This window comes from Panthera leo, chromosome E2 (genome assembly GCF_018350215.1).
Source record: "Panthera leo isolate Ple1 chromosome E2, P.leo_Ple1_pat1.1, whole genome shotgun sequence".
Taxonomy (NCBI): domain Eukaryota; kingdom Metazoa; phylum Chordata; class Mammalia; order Carnivora; family Felidae; genus Panthera; species Panthera leo.
In genome coordinates this window covers 57,284,772-57,298,506 of record NC_056693.1, presented here as the reverse complement: position 1 = coordinate 57,298,506, position 13,735 = coordinate 57,284,772, and the positions used below count along the sequence as shown (strand labels likewise).

Genomic DNA, 13,735 nt, shown 5'->3' with positions numbered 1-13,735 from the left:
TCCAGGCACCCCCTCCGCCCTCACTCCTGGTACTTTTACAACGGATACTTCTCAAGTGGGGCTCCGGAACCTGAATTTTGCACAAGCTCAGCCAAGTGGAGGGAGGTGCGGACTGGGGGGGGGGGGGGGGGGGGGGGGCGGCACCCTCGGGGATTCGTCACGAGGGAGGAAGGGGCCCTGCACAGAGAGGAGGGTTGTGTCTCCTGCCTGGGCCCAGGTTTAATGACTCGAGCAAGATGATCCGTAAAATGATATAGAATATTTAATCGGTTACTGTGATATCATAGAAACACCAAGCATCATCAAAGTAAAAAAGGCTGCTAGGAGGTACGTGATGGGTCCGGACGCTACGGGGTCGTGGCTGGTCTACGGCCTCCGGCAGGGGGCGGCGGGGCCCGGGGCCCTTCGAGGCCCAGCGGGGGGGGCGGGGCGCGGGGGCGCTGGCCCCGGTCCTGGTGCCTCTTGCCCTTGCCCTTCTTCTTCTTGTCCTCCAGCCGCGGCTTCAGCGCGCACACGCAGGCAGACACGCCGGCGATGGCCTTGGGCAGGTCGGTGCCCCTGCTCCACGCGTCCTTGTCGCGGTCATAGACCTGCACGGTCTTGGAGAAGGCCGTGCTCTCCCAGCTGTAGCCGCCCAGGACGTAGATGCGGCCCTGCCACACGGCCACGCCCGACTCGCTATTGGCGTGCAGCAGGGGGGCCACGCGGGTCCACTGGTTGCACTGCGGGCTGTAGGCCTCCACGCCCAGCACGTCGAAGCGCTCCATGGACTCGATGCTGTCGTCGCTGCCGCCGATGGAGTAGATGCTGTCGCCCAGGCTGCACATGCTGTGCCAGCCGCGCGCCGTGGTCATGGGCCGCCGCTCCTCCCACACGTCCGTCCGGTGGTCGTAGCACAGCAGGTTCTTGCGGTAGGGGCCGATCTGGTAGTCGTGCCCCCCCGAGATGTACACGAAGTCCTTGTAGATGGCGCCCGCGTGGCCGTAGGTGAACCTGCGGAGACAGACGGACGGACGGAGACATAGAGGGGGCTCAGCGCCGCGCCGGGGCCCCGCACTTTCCCTCTTCGCCCGGGGGGGGGGGGGGGGAGGGGGGGGGAAGGGGGCCGCGGGGCCCCGAGGGGATCACGGAGGGCGCGGGCGGCCCCCGCACGCTTTGCAGATGGCAGCTGTCACCGGACAGAAAGCGGCGGAGCCGGGCGGGCAAGTGCGCACGTGGCTCGGCGGCCAGACCGCCCGGCCTGTGCCCGCAGCCCATTTCCCCGTGTCAGGACGGGGATAATGACACGGCAGATCCCTCGCGTAAGAGCTAAAAACAATGGGGCCGTGTGACTGAGGCACTCGTAGGTTCCCTTCAAATTATACAGCAAACGGGAACGAAACAAAGCACAGCCTCAACTCTGCAACATTCCAGAAAAGACTCCAGGGGCAGTGAAAAAAACCCTTGGGCCGTCGGGGACCGGGGCTTGGGTGGGATGAATGTGGGGAGCACAGGAGGCTCACAGGACAGTGAAAACACTCTGTGTGACACGCGCGGGCGGAGGCGCGCCCCTGACATTTGTCCAAACCTACAGCACGGGCGACACAGCGAGCCTTCGCTTAGCGTGGGCCTCGGTGAGTGTCTTGTAGCCATTTGGGTGCGTCAGTTGTAACAAATGTAGGGCAGAGGAAATGAGCTCAGGGGAGAGAGTCTATGGGAACAATCTGTACCTTCTGCTCGATTTTCCGTACACCTAAAACTGCTCTAAAAAGTGCCGTGTGGGGGCGCCTTGGTGGATCCGTCGGTTAAGCGTCCAACCTCGGCTCGGAATGTGATCTCAGTTGGTGGGTTCGAGCCCCGCGTCGGGCTCTGTGCTGACAGCTCAGCACACGCACTGACGATTACAGCATCACGGGCTATGTTTACTCCAACCTCGGACCCCTAAGGCCCATTTAGAAAGAAAAAAATCAGGTTTGTTTTAGCGTTTAGGTACGTGAATCACTCCAGCTGGCCCACAGCGATGGCCGCGGAGGCTCTTATCACTATCGTTGAGCCTCACTCCTCCATCTGTAAAATGGGATGATTAAAAAAAAAAAAAAAAAAAAAAAAAGGTACCTAAACCTAAGAAGATCACAGGTCTTGGTCTGCCTGTGACGGGGTCGGTATTTACAGTTAAGGTTCACTGTCATCCTGGTTTGGATGACAGATTACATGGGCGCCTACCCCCACCCCACCAGGTCCCTGGGTATCAAGGGACTCATCATATCAAGCACTTGGCCCAGAGGTGACACATGGTTATCCCAATTGCCAAAGGCACTGCTCCACCGGCTTCTTACAACCTCCACAGGAAGGTGGTAGTAACTGGGGACCGGAGGACGGTGGGATTCACCATCAAACGCTCACACCGCTCACCCGTCTAGCTCCTGGGGACGCACCCAAGACCGCCAGACGCGTTCCACAGCAAGACTGGTTCGGAACGCGTGCCTGCACGCTCAGCCACGGGGAACTGCTAACGTTAAGTGGCAGGCACCTTCTGCTAAACCCATCAGGGTGACAGGGGCTCCCCGAGTGCACGCCGGCATGCGGGGCAACCGAGGAGGAGGAGCTCCGAGCCCTGGGACACCCCGGGGAGCCCCCGGACGCTGGATGATGTGGACCGGCGGGGGGAAGGCTCCTTGGGAACATCTCGCTCCCAACAGCCCTATTCTGTCACCTCAAGGACCAACCCAGGTCCACGCTCAGGGACGTTTCTCGGGAAAGCCCTCGCTATCTGAACCTAACACTCTCTCCCTGAAGCTCCAGGAGTGAACAGACTTGGAAACTGAGGGACGTCTGTCTTGGCGGCAGAGGGGACACTGCACTTGGATGGTCTGTCCCCTGACTTGTTACCACCACGCCCTCTGCCCCCACAGTCTACCCAGAGTTATCTACAAGCCAGGAGATTTTTCCTGAAATTAGAGGCCAAGACGAGGTGGACAACCGGAGCCCCAGAGTAGAGCCCGCCTGAGGACTCTGCCCCCCCACCCCCACCCCGCCCCGGCCCCCAGTCACCTCGGCAAGCCGGCCACGTAGGACCAGGAGTCGGTCTTGGGGCTGTAAGTCTCCACTGAAGAAAGAGCTCCGTTCTCGTTCCGGCCACCGACGGCCACCAGCATGTCTTCGATGGAGGCCAGGTAGAAGTCCACACGGCGCTGGTTCATGGAGGCCACCTGCGGAGGCGGGACACCTGTACCTTCCCTTCCCCACGCTCGGGACAACGTCAACATCGGGCACTCGGCTCCCAAATGCGTGCTGTGGAACGCACAGCCCAGGAGGGTCAGGCAGTGGCCAAGCGCGTCTGGGGAAGGGAGTCACCCTTGACGAAAGAGGGGCTCTTCGGACAGGACTTCTCAAGAGCTCCCGGAACCCTTGAGACCTTGTCCCCCGAGAAGGGGACAGAGAACACAGTCCCCCAGCCGGCCTGGGCAGTGGCTGACCTTGTGGACTCGAATTCCGCAGAGCATACGGTTCAGAATGACCGGTTTAGTGGTTTCCTGGAACAAAAACTCATCTCTCCTCTTGCTCCTCCCACACCAGACACTTTTAGAATTAATGCTGATTGCTATCGTGTTGACAGACAGAAAGGGGCAATCAGTGGGAAATTAAAAAGCAGAAGTCTCAACTTTTTCTTTTTTTTAAATAATCCAAGTAGAACACAGTCCCAAAGGAGACCGCACCTGCAGGCTGCCCCTGCTACGGATCTCTCGAGGACGGGCTCCAAACAGGGGGCCTCTTTCGAGGGGCAGGACCTACACGCTGCAGGGTGGTTTGCAGACTTTCGAGAATAAAACAGAAAGGTCACCGGAGCCCATTCCGAGTTTCGCGCTCAGATAAAATCACCGAGTTAAGCAAAAGCGCAGAGGCACGGGCAGAAAGGCAGACCGGTTTCTGACGGTCGTGATCTGGGGAGGTGTTTGTGGGAGGAGAGGACTGCCTTCTCTGTGCCAGGGGCTTGCCAACCCCCACGGGCCCCAGCCCCTGACCTCGGGATGTCCACGCCCCCCCCTGCGGACCCCGTTTCCGGAGGCGGAAGCTGGGAATCTGGAGGGCAAGGAAGCAGTCTGAAATCCCCAGCAGCGACTCAGCGCAGCTGGGGTGTGAACTCGGGCCTGACACCGAGACCCAGCCTTGGCCACGGCTGCCACCAGGCGGGAGCCTCCGTGGCCTCCTCAAACGAGCTCCAAACCTTTCCCGAAGGGGGAGCTCTGGGGCGACTCTGGGGGAACACCGTCCGAACCCTGGGTCCAACCTCTAGGCCGGCACCGTCCAGCATGGCAGCCACCAGCCTCGGGCGGGCATTTACACTCGGACAGACGTCAGTTAGTTTAAGTGAAATACAACCCCAAATTCAGTCCTTGGGTCCCACTGGCCGCATTCTGAGCGCTCAGTCACCACACGTGGCTGGTGGCCGGGGTATCAGCACAGGCACAGAACGTCTGTGTCGCCCGCAGAAAGTTCTATCGGAGGGCCCCGCGCTGGACGACGACTGCGACTGCGCCTGCGCGGTGGCCGCTCGGCCCTCCCCCGCCCCTCCCCCGCCCCGGGCAGGGCGCGGGCTCGGGCCGGGCGCGCCCCTGTGTCCTCACGCCTCCTCCGTCAGAACAGAGGCGGGACGGGGGCCGAGGCCCGAGAGCAAGGGGGGCAGTCAAGGCTAGGTTAAGAGAGCAAAAGTCCTCAAGAGTAAAGAAATAATCTGGCTTTAATCTCACCTTGATCCACTGTTTACAGCGGGGGTCATACCTATAAAGAAGATTGGACGCCGCATCCCCTCCGTTGTCCCGGGAGAAGCTGCCGCCGGCGATGAAGATGAACCCCCCCAGCACGGCGACGCAGTGGTGGCTCCGCCGGGCCGGCAGGGGCGTCTCCTTGACCCACTGCTCGCTCTTGGCGTCCAGGTAGCAGGTGTCATCGCTGAGCTCCAGACACCGCTCGGAGACCTCGCCGCCCACGAACAGGAGGCGCTCCTCGTTGGTGCGGAGCGCCGTGCGCTTGGTCTGCATGACCGGCTGGGCCGCCAGGCTGTTGTGGTAGCGCACCGCCTCCTCGATGAAGCCCTCGCAGTTGGCCTCCCGGGGCAGCAGCGAGCACACGGCCGGCTTGACGCGGTGCAGCAGGTCGTTCTTGGGGATGAGCGGGAAGTGGATGTTCTCCAGCACCTGGTAGGCGTGGGCCTCGCGCTCCGGCTGCTGCGTCAGCCACTGCAGGGCGGCCTGCAGCAGGTCGTGCTCGCACTCCCGCTGCACCTGGCTGCTGCTCAGGTAGACGCACAGCTTCTGCATGGAGACGTTCTGCAGGAAGTCGGGCGTGAAGGACAGCGTGCCGAAGTGGCTCAGGATGAAGCCGTCGATGAAGGCGTCGAGCCGCTTGAGGCTGTAGATGGAGGCCAGCTCCTGCAGGTACAGGTAGTTGTCCTCGCTCACCTCCTGCTCCAGGTACTCGCAGCAGAAGTCCACCACCGTCCAGATCTGCAGCAGGTGCGCCGTCTCCAGGATGTAGTCGATGTTGCCGCCGTCCAGCGCCAGCTCCCCGCCGTACAGGAAGTCCACCACGGCCTTGAGCCCGATGTACGAGGCGCCCACGAGCTCCACCTCCTTCTGGAAGGCCTCGCGCATGCCGATGGTGAACATGGAGTTGAAGTAGTCGCTGCACACGGCCAGCAGGTTGCGGTGGGCCGGCACGCGCTGCTCGTCCGCCACCAGGACGATGTCGCAGAAGAGGCCGCGGAGACGCTGCTCGTTCAGCCGCTGCAGCACCGTGGTCGAGTGGTCGGCCCAGTGGTACACCTGCGGCCGAGAGCGCGTGCGCGCGCGTCAGGGCTCGGCCGGCAGCCCCGCCCCCCGGTCCCTGGCCCCGCCCCCCCGCCCCGCCCCGCAGGGTCCCGTGGTCAACCCGGGGCCTCAAGACCCGACCCACACTTAACGAAACGAGAGCAAAACGAGAGCGATTCGGTGCACACCCTGTAGGGTTCCTTCTTTCTTTTCAAATGCCAGCTCCTAAAGGGGCGTCCGGCTGGCTCAGTCGCCGAGCAGGACACTCTTGACCTCGGGGTGTGGCTTTGAGCCCTACAGCGGGGGCAGAGATCACTTACCAAACAATGTGGCCTAGCAAAGGCAATTTCTAAAAACTTACCGTTCTCCTTTCCTTCCTACCTACCGTCTTTCTTTATAAATACAATCCCTAAAAACGTAATCTCTCTTCCTCTTTCGTCTTTCCTTTTTTTTTTCTTTCTAAACACAGTTCCTCAAAGTTGTATTTTTTCTCTCCCTGCCCCCTTTCTTTCTTACTGTGGGTCCGGAGCAGATAGGTTTAAAAATGGCCGTCCCGTAGGGGCAGCCCAGTTGCTCAGGTATAGCCTGTAAACACGGACAGAAGCTGGGTTTGAATCCCAGGTCTGCTACATACTAGCTGTGTGATCTTGAGAAAGCCCTGAGAAGCCTCTGAGCCCCCTTTTCCTGGTCTCACAAGTGCGGAGGAGGGCGTTTACCGCTCGGCATGGGACGTTAAGAGGACGGGGCGCCGCTCCAGGAGACCCAGGGTTCCCACGGAGGCCTCCCACCAAAGAAGACTGCTCGCTCTGTGTTGTAGAAAATGCTTAGCGCCCAGCCATGCAAGGGGCTCCCACTTCTATCGATGGGTCCAGGGATGGGGCGGGTCCCAGAGACTCCGCGATGCATCCCGACTAAAGTGCTCTGGGGAAAAAGTGCAGGAGCGTGGCCTCTTCCCCAGGGCGGGGCTTATACGAATCTCGCACGGTGCGCTGGGTATGTGCTGTCTCATTCGCGGGTCACAATGACCCTCCTCCAAGGGAAGATCTGTAATCATGCCCATTTCCCAGATGAGGAGAAACTGAGGTTCAGAGACTAGGAAACTTGCCCAAAGTCCCACAGTGGCTGAGAGGCAGGGCTGGGATTTGCGGCTAGGTCTGATTCCGGAGCCCGAACGTTTAATCACCACACGGCACCGGAATCAACAAATCAGTTCACGTGAACAACGAAAATGGGTCAATTCAAGCAATCCAGGTCGGGAGACGTTTGCGGAGTCCTGTCTGCCTGCCACGTGCTTTGGAGGGTACGAGGCCACGTCAGACCCAGGCAGCAGCGTCTCCATCCTTGGAAGGCCAATCAGGCTCCGGGGGCTCGGGATCCACACACCGCCCGGTTTATTTACATCAGAAACACCACGAAATTCAGTACAGGGAGGCACAGGCCGTCCAGGCACATGGGTGACGTAGCTGGTCTATTTGAGGGTGTCGGCAGACAGGGCTGGCCGGGCACCGAGCCTCAAAGGGGAAGTGGTGCGGGTGAGGGGAGGTGGGCTAAGGGCTCAGCAGGTGTGAGCAGCTGGGGGGGGGGGGGGCCGCCAGGTCCCCGCAGGCCACTTTGCAACCTGTGTCCTGCCGTGGTGTCATCGCCTTCTTCCCTTCCTCCCAACACACCCGTGACGGGGGTAATAACTGTTTCCCCACGGTCCCTCCTCACCCGGCCACTCCCAACACCCACCGCTCCCTCTAGGTTACAGGTGCGGGCAACGTTCTCGGACTTGTGACGTGGACGCCTAACAGGTACTGCCCGAAGCTGCCTTCCCATCCAAGTGCGGAGAGCCAGGCTGTGTTGTTCTCACATCACAGGACGGTTTCTCGGAGGTTCCATACGTGGATCTCCCTGCCTATTCTGGTTACCGGCAGAGAGAGCCCGGCTGGCCCGGTCTGGGCTGCAACACACCCCGGCTCGGGGCCCCTCTCGGGTGCGGACTCGAGGAAGGAAGCGTCCAAGCACCACACCGGCAGCCCCTCTCGTGACCGCGAAGGCTCAAAGCCCCCGGAAGCGAGGGGCGTCAGGTGGGCTGTGTGCCCCCCCCCCAGGCCCCCGGTTGTCTGTAAGCTGGTGGGGATGTGGGGCCAGCACACTTCAATGGGTGCACACAGGACCCCCAGCTGCGGCGTAAAAAGAAAAACCAGCCCCCTGGAGGGGGTGGGGGATGGGGACAGCCCCAGATGACAGCTGCGGAGAGGACCATCTGCTCCAGTGAGCCAGGGCAGGGAAAAGGGCAGCCACTGTTTCTAAAACTGGGTCTCCATGCTAAGTAGGCATGCTTCATTCTTCACCTGGGTCTCAGTGACAACCCATTTCTGGATATTTCAGTGCAGCGGCAGAGGTGAAGACTTTCAAAAGAAAAAAACCCCCAAAAACCAAAAAACACCAAACACGACCTCCCGGTTTCAAAGGGACCTCAGCAACAGAGTCGCAGCGTTTCCTAAAACCTAGAAGCTTCGACCCCCACACTCTTCGATGGTGCTAACTCTTACTCGTTCATTTATTCCCTATTTTAGTGCCTCTACCCGCGGCAAGGCGACGTGAGAGAAGAAACACAGGCCCTCAGCAGCCAACCCCAGCCAGAATGCAGCACGTACGGAGTGTTTTACATGCAAACGGGATTCATCATCAGAACGGATCAACACATTTCAGAGCAGATGAACCAGCAGCGGCCGTCACACAATGGAAGACTCCATCGCGCCCGGAAGGTGAACAGCCTACCGCTCACAGGCAGCAACAGGGCCAGACCTCAGAGGCGTAGGAACCGGCGAAAGGAGCCTTTACTCGCCTTGAGTTCAAGGGCAGACAACACTCCAGTCGCGGAAGCTGGCGACTGGGACTGGAGGGTCCGGTAATCTCTGCTGTAATCTGGGGGCTGGCTACCTGGGTGTGTTTGACGTCTAGAAAATCCAGGCTACGGTTACCCTCCGGGCCCTCTTTAAGTACAGTGAGTCAGAAACACGGATACCATGTCACCACGGGATAGATTCCGACAGAAACGAACCCGGAACGCGCCTTTCGGGGACAAAGATTTCCAGCACTATCACCACGCTCAGAAAGCCGCACTGTCTCTGCAGCCAGGCTCTGAAACAAAGCCTCTTTGAGACAGCCGCGAGACCTTTCTGGGTTTTCGCGGCAGATAAAGCCGGGCTTGGCAAGAGCCTTCTCGGTAACTCAGATGGAAATAAGAGCCCGTTTCTCCGGAGAACCCACCTCTCCTGAAAATTCTACCCCGTTTTCCTTCTATGCACATCTGCAGAACCTCTGTTTTGCCCTCAAATCTACACGCTGCTCACAGGTCCCTTTATCTGAAGTGGTTACCTCCGTCTTTTTTCAGCCTTCTTTTGACATATTTTTTCCTAACGGCGCCCGTGAGATTCTAACGCCACACATATCCTGTGTATCTGTACGTGAACTGTACGTATAGCTGTGCTCTCTGATCGCAAAAAAGAGAATTCTTTTTATACCCTCCCCTCTCCCAAGAACCAACTGTGGGGGCAATATTGGCTCCAGTGAAAATGCACGATCTGAGGTAACCAGAACATTTAAATCTCCAAAAGGGCCACTTTTAAAGAAAAGTGGTGATGAAAAAAATTTAAAAAAAAAAAAATATTTTTTTTTTAAAGAAAAAAAGAGGTGTTACTGATATTTATAGAGGAACAGGTGTGAACGGAGACTGGCCTGAAAATTGGTCCCCCGATCCTTATTTATAGTAGCCTCGGGTCTGCTGAAAGTATAGATTCCCAGGTCCTGCTCTCAGATTGTAAGTCAGCAGGTCTGGGGTGGGGCCCGGCATATGCATTCTGAATTGGATACGTTCCCCCCTGCCAGGGTGATCCTGATGTGGCCAGCATGACAGAGGTTGGTAGGCTGGCCATAGGGAACCCACCCTCACTCGCTCCTAGGGTCCCAGAAAGGCAGACTGGGGGAAAGACTCCGGGCCCTTAATACCCAGGTACGCAACACGTGACCCCGACCGCTAGGTCAGGTGCTGGCTTGTCAATGGACGTGTCCTTGGAGTTTTGGGGCCCCCAAGTGGGGACACACATCCCATGGCTTTTTCCTTCTGTCCCATCCACATCTTTGAGTTGAGGCAAAGAACAAGCGAGTCAAGGTGTATCTCTATTGTCCCTCACGCTCCTGCTCTGAGTTTCGGATGTTTTCTACCCCGTGCCCGAGCTACCTGTCTACTCATTGTTAAGGAGGCTAACACCACCACCGGGAACAGAAAATCTGTCTGGCCTTTAGGACTGATCTCATCAGAAAAATACCACACTTCGTAGGCAACTTGCACAGGGTGGCGAGCGGCCATTCACAGACCTTTGAAGATTCGCTGATCTTGTACGGCCGTGACACTCGCGTCTGCCGGCTTCCCTCCATCATAGAAGAGATCCCAGCCCTAGGACAAGAACAGGGATTTTTGAGTGTGCAGTAATAAACCCCAGGTCATTCAGTAATCGCAGGCTGCTGGCAGATATCGAGGACGAGGAGGGTGAAACCAGTTACACGGAGGAAAGACGGAGAGAAGACAGTACAGAAATGAGAACTCTTTTACGCTGAGTTGAAAAACTCAGGTGATTAGAATCAGACAGTGGACTTAACGTTGTTCCTTTAGTCACTAAAATCTGACAGTATCCTGTCTTTTACAGCCCACCTCCTACAAATACCTGCCTTCTGATGCTTGATCTCAACTAGGCCTTCGGCTAGATCAAGATATAATGACCGCAGACCCCGGCTAAGGGATTTACCTGGGCTGTCTCGTGTAAGCCCCGCAACTACTCGGCCAGGCTAATGTCGCATCCCATTTTACAGATGAGGACGCTGAGCTCCAGTCACCAAGCTCGTAAACGGCTGGGAATCAAACCCGGGTCCGTCCGGCCCCCAAAAGTGGCCAGACATGGGCCCTTCACCGCAAAGCTCTGCTGGACGTGGCCCAGTCTGTGAGAACAGCTTAACTTTTGAAAGATCATGACGAAGGCAGGGCTGTGACCCAGTGATGACTGCCACGTATAAAATACGTTCACGGTCTCGACACAGGTACTTTTCCTTTAAGTGCCTTCCTGTGTCTTCACGGATTTAATCCTCGGAAAAACCCCGTGAGTCCAAGGCTACTGCCCAGCATCACACAGCCAGGAAGGAGCTGCGGGGTTGGGCCTCCCACCCAGGGGGGCCTCCTTGCTCTCAACCCCAAGCTACCCTGCCTGGCCATTCAAAACAGAAAAAAAAAAAAAAAAAAAAAAAAAAAATTGCCCACAGGCAGGAAACCTCTACTAAGGCCTAGGCCCTGCCTGGACCACCCAGTGTAAAACCAAACGCTCACGTTCACCTCCAGACGTCGTAATCACGTCTCCGGGATGGGCGGGTGAATCAGACACCTTAAAGTTTCTTCCAGCCAAGTAACTCACTAACAATAGCACAGAGGTAGGCTTTAGGGGATCTGGAGGGCATGGGGGCACCGAGAAGGGACTTAAGCAAGTCACACCCTGGGCTTAACGAGGAATTTCTTCCCCTTGCTAAGTTGCTACCTACTGAACCAACAGCCTAGGCTAATAAAGAAAAATGTCACAAAATGTAAGCACAGTGTCAAGATAATGGGGGACATACATTCGGGCACAATCCATCCTGTCCAGCTCCCTGGGGAAGGAAAGGACAGCTAGATTTCCCCTGACAAACTAGCAACTTTGTGACAAAGGCCAGCTGTCCCCACCCCCCTGTCCCCTTTGACTGCCCCTGGGCTGCTGGGGGGGGTTCATGAGGGAAAGGAAGGAAATCAATATTCGGCCGGGCCTGCTGGATGTTTTACCTTCACCCTCTGAGACTCTGACGCTCAGGTGGTGGAGGGGGCCGTCCAAGGTCACACCCGAGAAAGCAGCAGGTCCCTCTCTCCACAACCCTCCCCCGCCCCCCCCCCCCCCCCCCCCCGCAACCAGCCAGAGCTCAGGTTTGCTCTCAGCGCTCAAAGCGTTCTTTTCTAGGCCAAGATTTCTTAAGAGAGTTCCCCTTGGTGGAGGCTCCCTTTTGTCTCGGGGCAAGCGGTTTGGGGCCAATGTGTACAGGAGCGCTGGGTGTCAGCCGCCTCGCGTGCTTTAAGGGGTCAAGGCCATCCGCACGGGCAGCGGCGATCCCCAGTTCCGCGTTACAAGATCTCTTAGTAAACATGGGACCAGAGGCCACGTCCGGACGGAGGGTCCCCAGGGAGCCTGCTCTCCGAGCTGCCTCCGGGTTTCTACCCTGAACCTGCCGGACCTCGGCGATCGGGACATGGCCTCGGACACCCGCCGCTACTCACCAGCCCCGGGTCTCGAGGGCTGGGTCTCGGGGCCGCCGCGGTCGCTGGCTCGCACCCACACCCCCCCCACACCCCCGCCGGCGGAACTGGCGGCCCAACGGCCGCCGGGCCAGCTCGAGCGGGCGGCGAGCAGGCGGAGTCGGGACGCGGCCGGGCCGGCGCCCGCGGCGGGACGCGGGGACACTCACCTGGGCCGCGCAGGCCGCACCTGTCTCACCTGCGGCGGCGGCCGCTGCCCCTCCGTGTTCCCCTTCCCGCCGCGCCCCCCCCCCCCAGCACCGCGGGACGCCGGGAGGGGGAGGGGGCGGAGCGGCCGGGGGTCGCCGCTCGCGGGGCGGGGGCCCTCCCCACTCCCCGGATCCCCCGACGGCGCGCGCGGAGGCCCACCTGGAGGGCGCGCTACGGGAGCGGCGCGGGGACCCCCGGCGGCGGCGGGACCGGACGGGCGCGGCGGCGGGGCCGGGTCGCCGGAGCCCCGGGACCGGCCGGCTGCGCAGCCATGGCTCCGCCAGGAAGTGCGAGGCCGAGGGCGGAGGCGGCGCGCGCGGCCAATGGCGGCGGCCACGAGGAGGTGGGCTCAGGCGGCGCCGAGGCGGGGCCTGCGCCGGGGAGGGAGGAGGGCGCGCGCGGCCGGGGGAGGGAGGGAGGCGCGCGAGGCGGGGGGGGGCGGGGGGAGGCGCGCGCGGCAGGAGGGGGGCGGTGAAGGGAGGCGCGCGCGGCCGGGGGCGGGAGGCGGTGGTGCGCGCGGCCGGGGGAAGAGGGGGCGGTGCGCGCGGCCGGGGGAGGGAGGCCGTGGTGCGCGCGGCCGGGCGAGTTGGGGGCGGTGCGCGCGGCCGGAGGAGGGGGAGCGGTGAGCGCGGCCGCGGGAGGGGGCGGGGCCGGAGCGCCCACCCTCGGCCGCAGCCCCACCCCCGCCACCGGACTCGCCCCCGCGCGCGCGGCCCCCAGGTTGGCCCTGCGAAGCGCGCGCTGGGGTCCGCCAGAGTCCCTGGCGCGGCCCCTAGGGACAGACCTGAGCGCTGCAAGGGGTCCTCAGCCCGCTGCGCTCACCCTAAAGTGAGGCGTCCGTTGGCCCCTCTAGGTATGGTCGCCTTCCCCCTCTGTCGCCGCTTGCAGCTTTGCGCTTCACCTGGCTCTTGGCGCCGTTGAATGTGCCAAATCCCTTTCTTACTCATTGGGTTTAGGGTCTCTCTCCCCCACTAGAAACCCTCCGGGACAGAGTTTACGGTCGGTTTTATTCCTGGCCGGGCCCTCAGGACTGGCATGCAGTAGGCGCTCCGTAATCTGGTTAACACTGTGGGATGAGTGAATTTGACTATCACCCACCCGTCTATCCGTTGTCCAGCTTACCTCCTGCTACAGCTTGGTTGAACCTGGACACCATTACGCTGAGTGAAGGAAGTCAGACACCAGAAGGACACACAGGGTATGATTTTAGTTACATGAAGTGTCCCGAACAGGGGAACCCATGGAGACAAAGTAGGTTGGTGGTTGGCTGGGTCTGGGGGGGCTGGGAGGAAATGGGGGCGGCCGTACAAGGGATTTCTCCTTGGGGTGACAAAAATGTTCTGGAATTGGGTAATAGTGATGATTGCACAACTCTGAATATACCAAA

The 13,735-nt window shown here is 59.9% G+C and overlaps 1 protein-coding gene across 3 annotated transcripts; it reads right to left on the bottom strand.

The window, feature by feature from the left end:
• Positions 1-244: 244 nt before the first annotated feature.
• KLHL36 (kelch like family member 36) lies at positions 245-12,583 on the bottom strand. 3 transcript variants are annotated; one of them, XM_042920565.1, is made up of 5 exons: positions 12,508-12,583; positions 10,152-10,230; positions 4,728-5,801; positions 3,031-3,188; positions 245-993 (listed from the first exon to the last, which is right to left on the bottom strand). In XM_042920565.1, exons 2-5 carry the CDS (start codon positions 10,212-10,214, stop codon positions 348-350), a joined length of 1,941 nt encoding a protein of 646 aa, XP_042776499.1. In that variant the 5' UTR covers positions 10,215-10,230; positions 12,508-12,583; the 3' UTR covers positions 245-347. The 3 variants fall into 3 exon arrangements, with proteins under 3 accessions (XP_042776499.1, XP_042776500.1, XP_042776501.1); XM_042920566.1 differs by lacking the exon at positions 12,508-12,583 and adding an exon at positions 12,309-12,426; XM_042920567.1 differs by lacking the exon at positions 12,508-12,583 and adding an exon at positions 12,121-12,172.
• Between the last annotated feature and the right edge of the window lie 1,152 nt (positions 12,584-13,735).

Excerpts from the sequence above, each read along its gene's own strand:
- KLHL36 (XM_042920565.1), bottom strand. The coding sequence starts at position 10,214 with ATGATGGAGGGAAGCCGGCAGACGCGAGTGTCACGGCCGTACAAGATC. Across the intron at positions 3,189-4,727 it reads GCTGTAAACAGTGGATCAAG|GTGGCCTCCATGAACCAGCG; the intron begins GTGAGATTAAAG and ends CCGCCTCCGCAG. Across the intron at positions 994-3,030 it reads TACGTGGCCGGCTTGCCGAG|GTTCACCTACGGCCACGCGG; the intron begins GTGACTGGGGGC and ends CTGTCTCCGCAG.